We start from the raw sequence: 20,017 nt of genomic DNA, 5'->3' as shown, positions 1-20,017 counted from the left end.
ACGGAAGGTAAAAGAGAGAAATTAGAAAAGAAAACAAGAAAGGAAGGAGTTTTTGGTAATTTCACAAGAAAATAAACTTAGAGCAATTTGTTTTCAAAATACAAAGTTATGGAATTGATGGATTGAAAGTAAAATGAGGAATTTATATATTCCTAAATTTAAAAACTAAGATTTACGCAATTAGTTGGGTGAGCGGTAGCGCGCGTGTTTAACGAAGCGCGTCATAGTTGCAATCAGCAATCAGCATCATCTTTGTAGTTTGTCGGCGAGAGGTTGTTCGCGATGGGTGCAAGTCCTGAAAATCTCAAAAGAAGCCGTTTACCATATTCCAAACCTCTTCCTCAAACCGATTTAGACTTCGATCAAAGCTCCTATTAACCATCTTCCCCTTCCTTCGTTACCAAGCAATCCACACTGTTCACTTCCCCTGCTGAACCGCTTTCTGATTCACTATCTTACGCCAATTTTGATCATGAACTTAGGGTTTTCTCTATTCTCATAAGTAAGTTCCTCCTTTTCATCTCCTAACTCGATTTATGCCAATTCCATCCTTTTCTGGGGTTGCTCTGACTTGGTTTTTATGTTTCAGCCTCTTGTAATGATGTCCAGATCCATGTTACTTGTGTTTTTGTTCGTTATTCTCATTATCACTTCGCAGTTCGAGTGGAGGCAACAGCTAGTACCTGAGGTTGACACCACGGTGAACTCCCAGAAGCAGCAGCAGCAGATATCGACGAGGGAAGAAGCAGTTAAGGAGAAGGTAATAAGTCCTCTATAATTACATCATCAACCAATGGAATTTGTACTTGTGCTTATAATTCATTAGGGTCTAAATTGAATTAGTGTTGAATGTCCGTATGATATTTGTGAAGAAGACTGAATGGCTAGTTCACATGCGCATAGAGATGTGGAGGTGTGTCCATCATGCTAGATTCAGGGTGTAGGGTACTTACTAATACTAAATATGTAATCAAGTGATTTCTTTTCCCCGGATGGCATGTTGGATAGTGTACGTCTGCTACATATAGGAGCTAAGTAGAGCTATAGAAGAGGAATGAGTTTTCAATAAATTTAACTAGGGAAGTTTAAGGAGTTGTTGGATAGGTTAGTGAGTTAATAATGCATCATTCATGCTCCCATTATGAGTTTCATTTCCTCCCCTACTTTTTCTGTTTAAAAGTAAAAAGAAAAGGGTTATCCTAGTGGAGTGATATTTAGTTTTCGGGACTTTACCCTATGCAAGTAACATGCATCTATTTCCTTTATGTGTGATGCACTAGAAATAAAATAGTAATCTAACTAACCGATACTCTTGGCAAGGTCTGACTAATAAACATTTTAATGATTTAGTATAGACATGGCATGGCAATAAGTTTAATAATTTACCCTTTGCTGTGGAATTACATCTGGCTCGAAGCAGCAATTATAACTATTGTCAATGTAACATGTGATTTTTCTGTGGAATTGCCTAAAAGAATGGAGAATTCACTACCTATAAGAATATTATGAATGATTGTTTCTAATTGTGTTTCTAATTGTTATATTTTGATTATTGCCAAGCTACTTTCTGTGCTAATGTTTGAAGAAAATATCTCTGTTACTGTTGCTATTGTGCTGTCTCATGTCCTTTTTAAACTACTTTTGTTGCAGATATTACCTTAATTTTATGGCATCGAAAGCTTGCTTAGTCCTAGGAGTGTAGCTTTTGAGTAGGAAAGGATTTCTCCGCACAGTTGATTGAAAACTATCCAAATTCTATCACATTGATCTGAATTAAGACAATTTAAGCTTTCCTATGTATGGATTATCTTGTGTTTTCTGCCTAAGGGCCTAAGGTTAGATTGGAAGTAAAAATATTAGGAGCGTTTGCAAAAGTAGCAAAAAAAAAAATTTATGTTAATAGGGCCCATGTCACTACATTTTTTAAATTGAAAAAATAGTAAATTTAAAAGCAAATAGTCCTCTGATAGCCCTTTGATAGCGTTTGATAGTCGTTTGATATATCTAATTAATTGTCATATTTGTCATATTTGCAATATACAAAAAAGAGGTACTATGGACGGTTCTTTTTTCTAATTTTTTTTGTAATCTGATGCAATTTCCCAAAATATTATGTTGTTCTCTACTTAAAGTTAGACTTGAGGTAAAAATATGATAGGCCCCCAATAGTGAGAGTGTATTCACCAAGGAATAAGAAGAGGAAGGAAAAGGGTGACTGAGAGTTAGTAATTTGGTTTGGTGTGGCCCTTACAAATATTGATTCTTAGGAAGGGCTAAGTAAGTTTGTTATTTTTATTATTTTCTCTTTGTTATTTTCTGCCTATATATGTTGCTAATGTTGTTAGGGATGGGCTTCTTTTTGCTATTTTGCTCGTAAACGTTTCTCAATAGAGAATATTGTGGAGAGATTGGGAAGCCCCAAAATCTTCTTGGGTCGTTGATAAATAAAATTGAGGCCGAGGCTTATCAAAATATTATCAGTAGATTGTCAAATGAAAGCTTAAATGATATTTACCCCTGAAAAACAAGTTAAATTGCAATGAATTCAGCGGCCAGTTAAATGGGTCCTTATCTGTTTGTGAGCCAATTGTTTCTCTCTGTGCCTTACAATAAGTTATAAGTTTCTTTTTGAATCTCTTGTATGATCCAAAATTTGTGTTTATTCGAATCCATAGATGAGGCCCTTAAGATTATATAAAATTTAAAATTTCCTTCCTTTTTTGAATGTTCAAGAATTCCCATTTGAGCACTCCTTTTGAAGAAATGGACAGAACCATGAAATTTCTGTGTATTACAATTTTATTATTATTTTTTTTCATGTTTGTTTTAAAGTATACGTTTCTGTTTCATGAAGTTATGAAGGGGTTGATTTTGATATTATAAAAAATGTTGGAAGGGATATTTGAAACTTCAGAAGTTTAGGAGCAGCATTATAGTTTAGACTTTAGAGGGGTGGAAAAGTAATCTAGCCTTGAGCAAATCAAGCATCTTTATAGCCAGCAGGCGTTTGGATAGTTAAACCCTTTCTGTTTAAGGTTAGACTTAGGTTGAAGACTTCTCTACATAATGTTCGATAGAAGAGAACCACGGAGTGCCTCTTTGGGTTAGAAACAGAACAATATAACTATAAAAAGAAAAAGGATGTGTTATATTGGTCGAAACTTGAAAGGCACAGAATTTTCAACCAGATAAAAGAGAATCATTAATGACTATTTTTGTCTTCCTGTGGCACTTGGCAATGATTTGGGATTTGAGATAAACAATGCTGGTTCCTGATGGAATGATAAGTTACAGTAATTCGAAAGCCTGTCAATTGGTATGACAAAACTCACGAACTAGTAAAATTTCACATGGAAATATCATACCAATCCCAAATTTTATTGTTTGAAAGTTGTGTACGTGCCTCCATTTTAAATGGAGGGTACAGTATGACATCGAAAGCGATGATGTGGATCCTTGTCGACTTCCCAGATAGACAACTCAAGTCCTGCCTTTTATTTCCCTTTATTGTCTGAGCTTTGTTTTGTACATTGTGGTATTCTGATACGTTTTGATTGTGTACCTATTGAAATGTAGATATTGTTATCACAAGAAAGGAATATCCAGAGGCTCAATGAAGTTGTGCGAAGCCTCCGACAACAGTTGCAGCAGTGTAGAGGCAGGAACATTACAAACGGGACAGCTCTACTGACTGGACATATTCTCGAGCTCGAACGACTTCATGTATTAGAGGACTGATGCCCATGGCCAACAACAAATTGCTAGCTTGTCTGTTAACTGTTTTTAGTACGGATTTTTCTTTGGAACAACAACTATGGTGGCAGGGATAGGGGGATCGAACCCTCAATCTTTAGAGAGGAAGTCATGTCAGTTACTGTTGAGGTAAGTTCACTTTCGAGTTACGAGCCTTTTCATGTGTAGATATATCTCACCTGTGTTCATAATTGTTTGCTGTGGGTAGAAGAATTCCACCAATCATGAAATTTAATTGTCCTACCAAGGTAGGTTTTTCTGTTCCAGGAAGATGAGGGGTATGTACTATGTACTTATCAAATTTAATCTCAATCATGACTTATCATTAAAGCCGTATTTAGGTTATTTAAAACCAAAGAACCTAATATTGGAGGGTTTCTTCCCCCAATCCTTTTTAAAGCTACGATTTTGACCTTATTCTTTAATCAAGTTTTTATTGTCATTCAACGTTGAAGCTAAACGGCAAATTAATGAGGTAATATATTTGTTATATTCGTAGCTCAACTTAAACCTAGTCTAATTTAGAAGGTGAGTCGTATACATAAAGATGGACACAATCTAAAACGCACCAACTTTTTTGTGAGAAATTGGTGTAATCTGTACATACAACGATGCAATTTTCTATTATGCTTTTCACTGATGTTAAATGCATACTTAAATTCTTTGGGTGCATTTTGAAATGTAGCATTACAAATCAAATATTTACAAAATATAATAAATCAAAATTTGAAATTTGTGTCTATAATGACATTAATTGATATTGAAGTTAGAGGTTTAGGTTTTGTATATTTTACAAATATTTTTAGCAGTTTTTTTTATTTACAATAATTTTTCAAATCTTTTAATTTTTGAAACAAAAATAAGCTTTTGGAAACTCGGTGAATTACAAAAGCATAAAAATTTATCACACACCTTAAAAGTTAAAAGCTTAAACATCAATGAAAGAAATAGAATACTATCTTTCTCAAAAAAAAAAAAAAAAAAAAAAAAAAAAAAGAAAAAAGAAGAAAAAAGAAAGAAAAAGAAAAGAAAAAGTGAAAGCATATAACATTTTTTACAACAAAAGATTCCTTTCAAAATGAACTTTAACATTTTTCATAGTTATTTACTATAAATATTTTTTTAGGGTTCATTTCTCAAAGTTTTGACCGTTTTCACAATACAACAATCTTTTGTTTCTACTAATTTCATTTAGATGCAAACCAAACGAAACGAGTTTCGAAATGGTAAGACGAAGAAACATGTGACAGACAATGAATTAAGTAAGTTCCTGTTTTATGCAGTGTGGAAGTATGGACACAACCATCACATTATTTGATATATATATATATATATATATATATATATATATTTATAATATACACACACACATATATTTGTGTGTATACATATTTTTTGTTCTTTATATGAAAGAGCAAATAAAAATACAAATACAATATTTCTTTTGTGCACTTTGTCAGTAAAATGAGACAAACACTGAGCTACCCATCACTTCATTCAACCTTTTCTCCTCTTCTTTCCTTAAAATGACTGGGGGCCCTCACAATTAACCACACCTCTCCTTTTCGTTTTTCTTTTTTAAATTCAAATATTTATCTCTTCCTACAATTCAATGCTTAAATATACTCTCTCTACTCTCTATTACTATAGTCTTCATATTTGGTTGTATAATTAATAATTGTAAAATTAATAATTATATATTGAAATATAATTATTAAAAAAAAATAATGGAATTAATGAGTCAGGGGAGGGAGATTTAGATGAATATATATATATATATATAAATAAAATAAATTAAATAATAGTGAAGTATGATTAATTTTATTATTATTTCATTATAAATTAGGGTTTATGCATTAGTTGCGAATGAAATGATAAAATCTATTCATCTTCTTCTTTTAAGGTACCCAGCCGCGGACTCTCTCTTCGTTAATTCTTCTCCATTATTTTCCTTGTGCTGCTGGTCTAAGTCAGTTCGTCCAGCCTTATCCGGGCTAGCTGTGTGTTGTCATTTGCCTCCGCGGATCATCGGTTTCAATTTGGTGAGTTTGATGAGGTGTTTTGGGTCTTTAGTGTGGGATCATAGTGAGACTCTAAATGAAGTCTATCATTAGAATTAATTTTGGTTGCATGTGGTCCATTTAAAATTTCAACCCTATTGGGATAAGTTTGGTAAGCTAAGCTAAGCTAATTAAAGTTAGTAATTTGTTGGTAAAAAATTATTAATTTAATTTTGGTTATCATAAGTGGAATTGTGGTTTTGTTTGCAACAAGGAACTTAGCATAACCTAATAAGGTATGAGTTCTACTATTGGATTGAGGGCATATGTTTATGTGATGGTAAATTATCTATGTAAGCTAAGGTTACCCTGAATTATGAAGGGTAGCCACTGGATTAGGCTAAGATGTAAAGAATAACTATTTGCATATGTGAAAATTGCCTATGTTTGTAGTATGATGATTGTTTACATGCCTATTGCAAATTATTGATATGGTATGTTGTGAAGTAGACTGTGATAGTTTATTATGAGTCCATTACTGATGAATTATTTGTTTAGCTTATGGGTGTAACGCCATGAGTTTATTAGTGATGATTTATTTGCTTAGCTTATGGGTGTAATATCCTTGAATTTAGGAGGAGATATGAATGTACCGATATCACATCTGAATGAGAGGGATTATGAGATTCTGAGGACATGAAAAATAAGGTTAAGAAAGATTTTAATTTTAAAAAAGTTACTATCTATATATACCAACAAGATGCACCTTTCTTTTGGGTGGCTTAATCATTGGAACTACAAAATTAAGAGAACAATTCTATGATTCTATGTTGGGTGACCTCCTCTTTTCCTAGAATGCATGTGAGTGAGGACAAAGCATGCTGAAATGATTCGTGTTGCCTAGGTCATAAGGGATGTAGAAGAATGTCAAAGATTTGAATTTTGAATCCGTCTAAAGGGCATTACAATGGGTTACTATTGGCTCAGTTATAAGTTACCGACCAATGAAGTTACTGATGTGGAAAGTATGATGATTGTTTGCAATGCCTATGATAGATTACTGTTTTTGACATAATCGATAATTTTATTGAGTAAAATTAGTAATTATTTTCCATATGTTTTGATTAACTTGTGGTTTGATTTGTATCAAACTTGCATCAAAAGAATTTTGAAAAGGAGTTTTAATTCTATTTTTAGGCAAGATTTGTATCAAATTTCTACTAATGAACGCTTGAATTAAAATGGAATGGTATTGTATGGATCGCGACTGTATAAAATCCATCGGATCGCGACTGTATAAAATCCATCGGATCGCGACTGTATAAAATCCATCGGATCGCGACTGTATAAAATCCATCGGATCGCGACTGAATAAAATCCATCGGATCGCGACTGAATAAAATCCATCGGATCGCGACTGAATAAAATCCATCGGATCGCGACTGAATAAAATCCATCGGATCGCGACTGAATAAAATCCATCGGATCGCGACTGAATAAAATCCATCGGATCGCGACTGAATAAAATCCATCGGATCGCGACTGAATAAAATCCATCGGATCGCGACTGAATAAAATCCATCGGATCGCGACTGAATAAAATCCATCGGATCGCGACTGAATAAAATCCATCGGATCGCGACTGAATAAAATCCATCGGATCGCGACTGAATAAAATCCATCGGATCGCGACTGAATAAAATCCATCGGATCGCGACTGAATAAAATCCATCGGATCGCGACTGAATAAAATCCATCGGATCGCGACTGAATAAAATCCATCGGATCGCGACTGAATAAAATCCATCGGATCGCGACTGAATAAAATCCATCGGATCGCGACTGAATAAAATCCATCGGATCGCGACTGAATAAAATCCATCGGATCGCGACTGAATAAAATTCATCGATAGGTTTTGGTACTGTATGGATCGCGACTGAATAAAATTCATCGATAGGCTTAGGTGAAGGTTGATTGAGATTGTGCGACTGACTGTGTAGTTAAGGAGTTTGTTGGATGATGTTTGCATGTTATGTTTATGTGATGTAATGCATGTTATGTTTATGTGATGTAAGAAGATTAGGGATTAATTGGGTAATATTCTAGATTAATTTCCTTTTTACCTCAATTGTAATAGAACTCTATAAATAGGAGTCTTCTCCTCTCGTACGAAGATTCACAATCTTGGTTCTTAGAGGATTTCTCCTTGGGGTTATATGACTGATGTGTGTTCCTATGGGATCACCAAACTGATATATGTCTGTTCCTATGGGATCACCAAACTGATATATGTGTGTTCTTACGAGATCACCAAACTGATATGTGTGTTCTTATGAGATCACCAAACTGATATGTGTGTTCTTATGGGATCACCAAACTGATATGTGTGTGTTCCTATGGGATCACCGGACTGATATATGTGTGTTCCTATGGGATCACCAGACTGATATATGTGTGTTCCTATGAGATCAATATGAACAAGGGTTCCTTCTATAGGAAGTTAACAGTTCAACTAGCGAGACCAGTAGCAGGTTCGAGTATTTTTATACTCACAATTTTTCTAAGTTTAACTTTTTAGGTAAAGGTATAAAGGAAAAGGCAAATGAGCTACAAGAAATGACCTACTTGGTTTATGCTTAATACTATTTTCTTTAAAAATTAGATTAGCAATGACCCCAACTTGATTTTTGAAAAATATAAGATATTATGGATAGAATTTTAAATGTCAAAATATAATTGCAAAAGAAAAACGAGTGAATAAAAAAATGTGGTGGGTTCACAAAGTAAATATAATAATAATTTTATGAATATAGTAAATAGTAGATATGGTATAATATATAGAAGTTTTACTTCTATATCGGAGAAGTTGGCATAAATAGGTACAATAATAATAATACTCATAAAGTAAATTAATATTTCAACAATATGTCAAATCATATTCCCCCCCCCCCCCAAAAAAAAAGGACATAGAACCATTTTACCGACAATATAATAATAATAATAATAATAATAATAATAATAATAATAATAATAATAATAATAATAATAATTAATAATAATAATAATAATTAATAATAATAATAATAAGAGCTATAAAAAATGAAAGATATCATAATTTTGTTTTTCCATTTAAAGCTCATATGAGAAAAAAAGATATCTTTCTTTTTCATGATATTACAAACAAATAGGAGATTCAAAGTTGTAATTAGCATAAGATTAATTACTCTTTAAAAAAAAAATCTAATATATTAGAAACCGATTTGGTTAAGAATTCTTGACATGCCAACGAAGTTCAAGCTTTTGTTGATTCTGAGTTTTGTTTCAAAGTCTCATTTTTTTTTATTATTATCGAGAAGACTAAAAATAGAGGCAAGGAGTCAGGAGTTGTCTCATTTTCTAACATGTTAGAATGTATTAACTCACTAGTTATTTGATTTTGGTTGTTTTTGTCCATTATCCTAAAAAAAATCTACAAATAAAATTTAAAGAAAAATGGTTTTAAATAATAATAAAAAAAAAGTCTTAAAATAAAGAAAGAAAGAAAGAAGGAAAATGAATAAAGAAGAAAGAGAAAATAAAAAATAAAAAGGAGGGGGGGTTAGTTAGATAATAGAGGTGGGAATAAATAGTAGAGTGAAAGAGAGGAATTAAAAAGAGAGAGAGAGAGAGAGAGAGAGAGAGAGAGAGAGAGAGACTATTCACCACTCTACCTCTCTGTTCGTACTCTTCATATTAATATTCTTTCCTCCTAAACCTCAGGTAGATGTATCTCTTTATTGTTTTATTTATTATTTTTTTTCTCATTTTCCATTCCCTTTTTATTCTTTCTACCCCTTCAAACTTCTAACTCGACCTCCAAACTTACATTACTTTTTTAAATCTCTAACTATAAATTATGACTTTCATACCACTTCTACATAAAATATAATTGTAATTATATCAATTCATACAATTTAAAGTTTTAGGGTATAGTAAATTAAACCGTAACTATTATTATACTTTAAAGATTTCGTTTGTTTCACATATATGTTAGATTTTCATATACCGGGTATCTGAGTTATGACACAAGATGTCTTGACATTTAGAGATTCTTAAACATCATCTTAGAGTTTTGAATGTTCTCCCACAATATGGTTAATTCCTCAATCGAAGCCGTTTTCCCCCCATTTTACTTTTTTTTTTTTTACCTTTATTTATATATATATATATATAGATTAGTTTTTATGGAAATTGTCAAAAATAGAACATCTGACAAAATATTTACACTTTATTTATGATTGGTCAATATTTACTTATTTATTTATTTCATTTGCTTATATAATTAAAATAAATAGTATGAACCATTTACACCGTTTGTTTTTGTTATAACGAAATTTTTATTATTTATAAAAATATTTAAATCTAAATTAATATTTATTTTATAAAAATATAAAATTATGATATATTGTTTTGGTGAGAAAAAACAATGTAAATCATATTAATTTTAAAAAAATCAATTGATAAAAACAAACATGTTATATAAGTTTAGATTATATCAAATTAATTATAAGTTCATAAATTATCGTAAAGGCTTTTTTGGAATATTATGTTAATTTAAAATATTTTTGGTAAAAATTTTATAAAACAAACATGGTAATTAAAATATTCTTTTAACTTTCTGCAAAAATATTGTTGCAAGCCAAACATTGGTAATCTAATCTATAATTTCATATATCTATGATTCCAACCATCTAAGATTTCAACCTATATTTTTAAAGAAAAAAAAAGAAGAAAAAAAATTGCTAAAAAGTAATTTTTGCAATTTAGAAGTTGTATTAATTTAAACTTTAATTGTATATATGAATTTTTACTCTTAAATTTATTAACGTAGGACCCATGATTCAAATTTTAATTTTCATTAATATAAACCTTCATATTTAAAAGAATAAATAAATAGTTCCTGCAATATAGTTTCGATTATTTTTTTGAGAAATTTCATAAATATAATAGATCGGTATAATATTTACGGCTCGTATAACAAAATGAAAAAATCGATGAAGGTGGTTATTTATTTAAAAATATTACAAATTTGTCATTCCTTTTCATCTTGTTTCTTCGTCCTTATTTGGTTGAAGATGGTGTATCAAATATAAAATATCTATTTTTTTTCAAACTATTTTTTGTTGTTCAAGATTGTTTAATAAATATAAAAGATCTTGAAGAAAAACGATCTTGTACCAAATCTAAACTACCAAAAGAATCTTGAAAAAATTCCTTTAACCAAATGTAAAGGATCGTGTATAAAAAAACTTGAAAAATAAAAATCATTTCACGATCAAATACAAAACGATCGTGTAACAAAATTAGAAGATTGTGTACAAAGAATTCTGAAGAAAAAAAATCGTTTAGATTTGACTATCAATATCTAAACGATCATCAAACAATAGCCAAATCTAAATGATCATATATCAAATACAATTATGAACGTTGTTGACAGCATAATTGATGAAATATTTTTTATATTTTCTATTATAGGTCTATGAACTTTTTCTATTTTCAAAATTGTTTTATACATTATAAATATTTTACGTTATATTTATAAAAAAAAAATCCTACTTTATATATATATATACCATTTATATTTTATGTTCTTCCTCGTCGTAGGAAAAAGATATGACTTTCATGACCTAAACTAAATCTAACAAAACCGAAAAAAGAAGAAAAAAAAGGTGTAATTAATTTTTTTAATTCCCTAAGCTCACTTATTTCAATAATAATAATAAATAAAAAAAGCCTATAGAATAAACACACACACATACCTGAAGAATATATGTTCTTTCAATATAACATCAAATAAGCCTATAAGAAAAAGGTAACCCTTTCTAAACTCACTTATTAAAGTTACAAGACCAACATGATAAAAGTTTAATTAATGTAATTAAAGTCTATAAATAGTACATATCAATATCTACGGTCCTAACTAATTAACACCAATTAATTTATATTTTTAAGGAAATTAATAAAGAAAATAAAAAGCTTTTTGAATATTTAACTTTTACCTTTTTTATTTATAATTAATAATTAAAAGAGTTATAATTATAATCAATACTCATGGAATAATATAATATAATGAACCCACAACCTTACAATATAATCATGACGTCTTCACATATTAACCTATCCAATGCCTTTCAATTTTTACATCAAATTTTGCAATAAATATGAATAATATAGAAGAAAATAATTAATTAGATGAGTATAATAATGTGAGGAAGTGTATAATTAATATTATTCAGAGTGGAGAATATCAATAATTCATCCATTAATTGCAACCACCTCAATGCATATATCAAATATACCAATATATATATATATACTACTCTTTAATAATTTAATCAACTTCTTCCCTTTCTAGTCGAGAATATATGTCTTAATCGGTCAACCTTTTTCTTTTTATTTTATTTAAAAAAAACAAAAATGATATCCTATATTTATTCTTTGATATACAATCTACGTCCTATTGACTCATCTTTATCTAATATTAATTGTATTTATTATAGCGTAGTCTATAGTTTTTTTTTTTTAAAAAAAGCCAAAATTAAGAAGGAAAATGAATATATATAATAATGAAGTTTTTTTTTAGAGGTGCCCCCCATATCACCCCACTCTATTGCTCCCCACCCCCTATCATACTATTACTTGCATTTCCTGCCCCTCTCTATTCCCTTAATTACCCTAATCCTACCACCCTCAATTTATTATAATTCTCTCCCCCTAAACTACACAAAACTTCAATACTCTTCTTATGTATATATCAAACATGAATCGTCATCACTCCAATAATGAAACACCCTAAATTAACTTTACACACTTCTTGACCAAAGTCACATCAGCAGTCCGGAAAAAAGATAGCACCATGCATTACTCCTCCAGCCTACTAAACATAAATGATAGATAACAAAACAATAAATTATATGTATAAGCGAAAGTAATTTGTGTCGTATAAGGTTAGTAAAAGATGGTATGGTGTATATTGATGGAACATATAACACACGCATCCCAAAATAGCTTAGGTTAAAAAGAGGGGGGTCCAAATTAGAATAAAGTTGTTGTTCTACCCCATGATGAAATAAATTCGTATTTGAGGTAACTTAGCTTATGTTTAAATATAGAGGCAAATTAATTGAAACACACACAGCTCATAGGTCCCATAAGGTACATACATTTCTATGTTTTATTGTTTAATATAACCAAACAGTACTCTCATTTTGGACATTTTCTTTCACTTTCCATTTCCGTATTTCTTTAATTTATGATCGGTGGTCACAAATTAAATTTATTTACGTTGTCAAATTATTCTTCTTATTTTCTTTTTAACATTTTTACTAACCTCAATCCATTTTTTTTACAATTTCTAGAATAACACTGTTCGATTGTCTCATGCAACATTAACTTAGTCACCATATAATATAATTTAATATGCATAAGAAAATTCATTTTAAAACTATACAACGACACATAACTTTTGGTATACTGACAATTATATAGTTCACATTTTCACCCTATGTCAGATTAATTTATTATTAACTTCACGATAATTAAATTATTACATAGTAACTTCAGTGTCAACTTGGTGTCCTACAAGATTTCAAGGGTTAGATAAATGGGTAATTGTTTTAAATGATAAAAAATTATCATTGTTAGATAATGTAAACATCCATTAATTAATAATAGATAATAATAGTCTACTACTATATTTGTAATTATTTTAATTCATTTTTTCAATATTTAGTTTAACTTTAGTTGTTCTTACTCCTTCTTATTATTTATTTGTTATCCATGAATTGAATATTTTTATCTATTATCATTTGAGGCGAAGTTTGAAAGAAGAAGAAAAATAAATAAATAAATAAATAAATAATAATAATTATTGTTGTTGTTGTTGTTGAGAAGAAAGAATAATGGTTAGGGGCATATTAAGAAAATATGGAGAGTAATATCCAATATATAATTGAAGATATATATTATTGAATAATAATAATAATGATGATGATAATAATATCTCAATAATGTGTGTGTATATATATATATGCCATGATCTCCCATATAGCATAAGTGATAAAACTTTGAATGAATTAAATTTCCAAGGGCCCCCCTTCCCTTTCTCTGATCATTATTTAGTTTGTGTTATGCAGTTGGGTTTTGAAAAATTCATCATAAATCCCTTTCCTTTTTTAATTCCCTTTTCCCTCTCCCTTCATTTCTCCACTCCTTTCTTTTTCTTTTCAACTCACAAACCCTGTGTGTAGTAAGCCTCTCAGCTCATCTCTCACATGCATTCACTCCCTATAAGTGTCAATTTTTATTTATTTTTAACCCCTTTGTTTTTGGTTGTTAGAAAATGAGCAAGAGATCGAGAAGTAGCGAGGCAGAGGTGGAGTTGAGAGTGAACTTGAACCAGTCGCCTACAACTTCGTCTTCGTCTTCGTCGGTGAGCACATTTGGTGGATCGGGATCAGGATCTGGGGATTCGTGCTTGTCATGTGAAGGAGAAGATCAGCATGGTGGGAGATTGGAAGAGATAATAACAAGATCGATGATGTTGGTGGGATGTCCGGGGTGTTTCATGTATGTGATGCTGACAGAAAAGAGCTCCCAATGCCCAAAATGCAAGAACAACGTGTTTCTTGATTTCTTCAAGCAACAACCACAGCATCATGCCTAGTTACCCCAACATATCCAAATTATTATAATTAAGTACTCTTTTTCCTTTTCCTTTCTTATTTCTCATCACATTTCTTAACTTTAATTAGTCAAGTTGTTCTTTTTTTTTTTTTTTCTTTCCTTTTCTTTTCTTTTTGGTATTTTGGTTGGTGTGAGATCTTATTATATATAAATTAAAATGTTGTCCACCATGAAACCTAGGATGGATTATTAACTTTCTGTATGAATTGGGCTGAAATTTTCACTTTAATTTCTCTATCTCTCTTTCTCTCTCTCCGTATAGTATTGTCTTTGATGTTTGTTGCCATTAATTAACATGTAGCTGTCTCTCTGAGTTTTTCATGTGTGTACGTGGATAATGGAATCCATACACATTGTTCGAGAACAAACCACTTGAAAAGATGGTTACAAAGGTGGAGAGTATACTGTATATATATATATATATATATACACTATATTATATATTTATTTTGACAGCGGAAGAATTCAACTTCTAAGTTCAAAATTGACCATACCAACATTAAAATGTTAGGTGAATTATTTTAAAGAATAACTCAAATAATATATGTGATAGTTATTGAAAGCATTCAACTTTTCAATTATGCATCCAACCTATTTACCTATTTAAAAGTAAAGTCACACTCACATTTAATAATTTTATATGTTTACAATTATCTCTAGACACAAGATATATACTTGTACATCTTATCCAATTGTGTAATCGAAATTTATGACGTGATAAATTCTTTTTCTATTGATCCAAGTCCAAAACACGTACTTAATTTGAAGCCAAACGGTATGTATCACATATTCATGAATAAATAAATAAATAAATGTGTGTTTTAATTTATCTATTACTAGTGTAATTGAAAATCGTATACAGTTTCTTTCTTCCCTGATTACTGATATTAAGAAATCCATGTTTGTTTGAATTGTTGAAGTAGAAATTAAACAGCTCCATGCATCATCTCCACAGATAATTTCATTCAAACATTTCCATTAATTTATTTATTCAGCCCTTAACAAATAAATATAAACAAAAAAAAGAGGAAGTACATAATAATATCTTGTAGTGAACTGAGAATTAGATGAAAAGAGACATACATATGGATAGATAGGGGTATTGAATAGAGAAAGAAGAAGGTGTGGTTGAGGCATATGAAAAAGACTTGAGAAGAAGGGTGACATCCTCACTCCAATCATAATCCCATGAGCTCGATTTTCACATTCAAAAAATCCCTCTCATTCTGATCATGTTCAAATGGGTATATTTGATCCAATAAAATGAAATTGAGATTATATGTTAAAATGCAGTGAAATTCACATTTGAATGAACAAGGTACAAGTCAATTAATATGTATATATGTACGTATATAAAAGAGAAAAGAAAAAAGAAAAGAAAGAAGAAGGGAAAGTTGGGTATTAAATAGGAAGGGAGGGAAGGCATATTGAATGGGAGGATTTAAGTGAAGAAGAAGGAGCACGTGTTAGTGTTTAACAGAGACTGCCATTTTAACTGTTACCACTGCTATACCGTTAAATTCTAACCATCCTCTACTTCTCTCTCTCTCTCTCTCTTTCCTTTTCTTTCCTTTCTTTAACTACATTTCCTTTTACGATGGGTTAGAATACAGTTTTGATCTTTACATTTGAAGTATGCATTTAATTATATTCAAACAAACCACCTTAGTCTATAAAATTTAAAGACAGTAATTAAATTTAAAATATGAATAAAGAAGAAAAAGCTAATATATATATATATATATATATATTTATATATATATATATATATATATATATATATATAGTGTAGAGATTTACAGAAAAAGGTACAGAATCCCACTTTTTCCCTTCTAGAAGTTTTTCAATTATTAATTACACTATCTATGACGATGGGAGTGTGTGTGTGTAGACATCAAAATTCAATTTTTAATATTTTTATTTTTTGAGAATGAATTTAATTTATAAGTAGAAAAATTGAAAAAGATATCAATAAATTTATTAAATTATTGCTGACTTTGAATATATGTAGTATATATAAAAGGAAAAAAAAAGTTATATTAAATGTGAAATTTGATATAATGTGTATTGACATTAAATGAATGAAGTGAAAAATCGTGAGTTTGGTAATATATATTGTGCAAGAAATGGGTGTGAGTTTTATTTTTTGGATTGGATCTCTCGTGACGATAATAATTTAATTCATGACTTCTTCTTCATTAACTATACCAACTCATTATTTTATTCAATAAGTTGGGTATGCAGTTATATATATAGTTTGACCATAATTATTATATCATCTCGAAATAACTTTTTCAAATAAATTCGAACGTTAAAGACCAAGAAAACAACCTTCCTATCATATATATTTTGCTTTTGGTACCATTCAACTCCTTATTTCACCGACGTAGGATTTTGGGTTGATTTATAATATATATTTTTATTAAAAAGGAAAGGTGAAATTGTTAAAAAGGATTTTTGTTGTGTAATGAGTTTTTGTTGTGAGGTGTAAATATTTTATTTTTTCATATATATATATATATATATATATATATATATATATATATATATATATATATATATATATATATATATATATATATATATATATAAAAAGGGATAATTGTGAGCTGAAAAAACAGCGGAGCCCAAGTGGAGAACTTAGTGGGAAGTGCAAGTGGGAACGCAAATAATTATAAAATTATAATATCTTTATCTATATATATATATATATAAAGATACCAAAAAAAAAACGTGTATATTATTTATTATTATATAATGGGGTAGGCTGCAGATTATATGATTTAACTTTAAATAATGAGAATTTTATGTTGAAAAAAACTATATGTGTGTGTGTGTATATATATATATATAATGGTCAATTGAATTGTGAATTGTAATGGAGGAAGCTATTGACTTGACTTTGGCGGTTGACTTGGGAGGCAACTCATTTTGACCTTTTTGAACCTCAAATCAATACATTCTTATAGCTTAATTAATTAATAATCTAATCTAATTATGGTCTTAATTGTTTTTATTTGTTATGATTTATTGCTGCCGTACGTTTTGGCCTTGTGAAGAATAAGATAAAAGTGGTTTGAGATGAAGCACATTCTGCACGTGTCTCCCATCTTAATTAAACACACCATTTTTTCCAATACCATTATCCTACTTTCTAAAAAAACGAAACAATATTGTATTATTAGGTTCTAACAAAATACAAACCCCATTACACTTACTTTCAGTAATTCACCTTTTTATTTTTCTTTTCTTTAAATTTACTTGAAACTAAAATATTCTAAAACATATAAAAAGTAGAGTTAAAAAGAGACTAAAAAAGGAAAGAATGTGTATTCTATTAATCCACAAGTTTATGTATCGAAATTCAACAAGAAGTTGGAATGTTTTACTTAAAAAATATAGGGTTTGGAGTGTTGGTGATTGAGAAGAAAAGAAAGAGAGAAATTAAATTAGGTAAGAAGAAAACAAAATAGTGACCGAAGCACTGGAAAAGGTAAACAAACGTGATTAAAGGAAAGAAAAGGAAAGCAGATGGAAAGACGGCAAAAGCTAAATTGAGAAGCATCTACGTCCATTCCTTTCAATTTTGAACATTCAAACACCTTCATCCCACAGTTTCCATTTCCACTCAAGAATCAAATTAAACCCTTTTCAATTCCTTTCTTTCTCATCTTTATAAACACAGCACAATCCTCAATTCCCCCAAATTATAATAACTAATTTCCCACTTCTCAAACTATGTTAATCCAAACCCGTCAGGTCTGGGATCTCAATCTCCTTCATGAATTCAATCTCATCACTCAACTCCTCCATCGCTACCCTTTCATCTCCATCGACACTGAATTCCCCGGCGTCCTCATCCGCCCCACCCTCCACCGCCACCCTCTCCACCCTTCCGATCACTACCTCCTCCTCAAGTCCAACGTCGACGCTCTCAACCTAATCCAACTCGGTCTCACTCTCTCCGACGCCGACGGCAACCTCCCCACACTTGGCACCAAAAACTCCTTCATCTGGGAGTTCAATTTTAGAGATTTCGACGTTGCACGCCACCCCCACAACCCGGCTTCCATCGAGCTCTTAAAACAACAAGGGATCGATTTCCACCGCAACAGAACTCATGGGGTTTGCTCCTCCCAGTTCGCCGACTTGCTGATGTCATCCGGTCTTTTATGTAACAACTCCCTTACTTGGGTTACCTTTCACAGCGCCTACGACTTTGGTTACTTAGTTAAGATTCTCACTCGGACCAAACTCCCCTCACGGCTACACGATTTCTTGAACATTCTGGGGAAGTTGTTCGGGAATAAAGTTTACGACGTGAAGCACATGATGCGGTTCTGCGATGGGCTATACGGGGGTTTGGATCGGGTTGCTAAGACGCTTGATTTGGAGCGGGCGGTTGGGAAATCCCATCAGGCCGGTTCCGATTCCCTCCTCACATGGCAAGCTTTTAAGAAGATGAGGGATGTTTATTTCTCAAAGGATGGCCCGGAGAAGCACGCCGGCGTCTTGTTTGGTTTAGAAATTTATTAAATTATTATTTATATAAAAATAATATTCAATTTATTATTTTATTCCATCAAATTTTATATATCTATATATATATATATTGGGCTTATGGCCCACGAAATAAATGGACTTGTTCCGTTGAGGCTCAACGTTGGTTCGGCCCACTGATTATGTATGGGTTGCCAGTCTACTGACTGTAGGGCTTTTCCGTACAACAAGTGTTTCCACATTTAATATAATGGTAAATATAGTACAATACAATTTACATCTAACTCGTAAAAGATGTTCGATATATCTTTTCGTGATAGACTACTAGATAGGTTTGTATTAATGATATATTTTTATTATCGATCACAAAACATTCATTGTCATTAACACAATTTTATACTATTTGTGAACTATGCTCATTTTGGAAAAACTTAAGTTGTGATTTTCTATGCAAGTGTATACTAAGAATAACGATAGAATTAATGAAGAGGTTAGAGAAAATTGTTATCAAGTTATGCACTTAAATATATTACAAGAATAAGATTAAATTAGAAAATTGTAGGAAGTAACTATATTTGTGATAGTTAGCGCTAATTAACTAAGTAACTACAAATACTATTGACTCTAAGTATGCGTTCAGGACGAGGAGTGACTTATAATAGTCTAAAGATTAGAATAGAAAGTGAGTGTGAGGAAGAGGATAAACGGAAGTGAGAACAAGTATTATCATAATACTAGGATTAAGAAGATCCTAATCATAGTATTATCATAATAGCATGATTAAGAAAATCCTAATCCGAGAAGTATCATAATATCACGGTCAAAGATGGAATGAGCTTAGCCCAATCTACTACTCTCTAATCCTAGGGATATACAATCCCTAAAGAATTGACTCCATGCTAAATGGTTTAACTCAACGTTGCTAAAGTGAGTTTAGATAAAATATTTGATTAAAAAATGTTACAATCACACTGTCAAAGAAAGGAAAAAGAGAATACAAAATGAATTTAATTAAAATTAATACACAAGAACGATTCTA

General features: G+C 30.7%; 2 protein-coding genes and 1 long non-coding RNA gene across 3 annotated transcripts; all 3 read left to right on the top strand.

Moving 5' to 3' along the window:
- The first annotated feature begins 141 nt into the window (after positions 1–141).
- Positions 142–4,083, top strand: LOC127149484 (uncharacterized). The gene is made up of 3 exons (XM_051085130.1): positions 142–502; positions 590–760; positions 3,577–4,083. The coding sequence occupies exons 2-3, from the start codon at positions 599–601 to the stop codon at positions 3,736–3,738; spliced, it is 324 nt and encodes a 107-aa protein (XP_050941087.1). The 5' UTR covers positions 142–502; positions 590–598; the 3' UTR covers positions 3,739–4,083.
- A 9,771-nt stretch (positions 4,084–13,854) lies between these two features.
- Positions 13,855–14,715, top strand: LOC103491426 (uncharacterized). Its single transcript, XR_538068.3, has 2 exons — positions 13,855–14,041; positions 14,132–14,715. It is a non-coding gene; the product is annotated as an uncharacterized LOC103491426 (long non-coding RNA).
- Positions 14,716–18,034: 3,319 nt separating this feature from the next.
- On the top strand, positions 18,035–19,282 carry LOC103491668 (probable CCR4-associated factor 1 homolog 11). Its single transcript, XM_008451719.2, has one exon. It carries the CDS (start codon positions 18,217–18,219, stop codon positions 19,012–19,014), a length of 798 nt encoding a protein of 265 aa, XP_008449941.2. The 5' UTR covers positions 18,035–18,216; the 3' UTR covers positions 19,015–19,282.
- The last annotated feature ends 735 nt before the right edge of the window (positions 19,283–20,017 follow it).

This window comes from Cucumis melo, chromosome 5 (assembly GCF_025177605.1).
Source record: "Cucumis melo cultivar AY chromosome 5, USDA_Cmelo_AY_1.0, whole genome shotgun sequence".
Taxonomy (NCBI): Eukaryota; Viridiplantae; Streptophyta; class Magnoliopsida; order Cucurbitales; family Cucurbitaceae; genus Cucumis; species Cucumis melo.
This window is presented reverse-complemented; position numbering and strand designations above follow the sequence as displayed.

What these genes read in the sequence shown, in the direction of transcription:
- LOC127149484 (XM_051085130.1), top strand. Translation starts at nt 599, where the DNA reads ATGATGTCCAGATCCATGTTACTTGTGTTTTTGTTCGTTATTCTCATT. An exon ending in AAGAAGCAGTTAAGGAGAAG is followed by an intron (nt 761 to 3,576) that starts GTAATAAGTCCT and finishes ATTGAAATGTAG; the next exon opens with ATATTGTTATCACAAGAAAG.
- LOC103491668 (XM_008451719.2), top strand. Translation starts at nt 18,217, where the DNA reads ATGTTAATCCAAACCCGTCAGGTCTGGGATCTCAATCTCCTTCATGAA.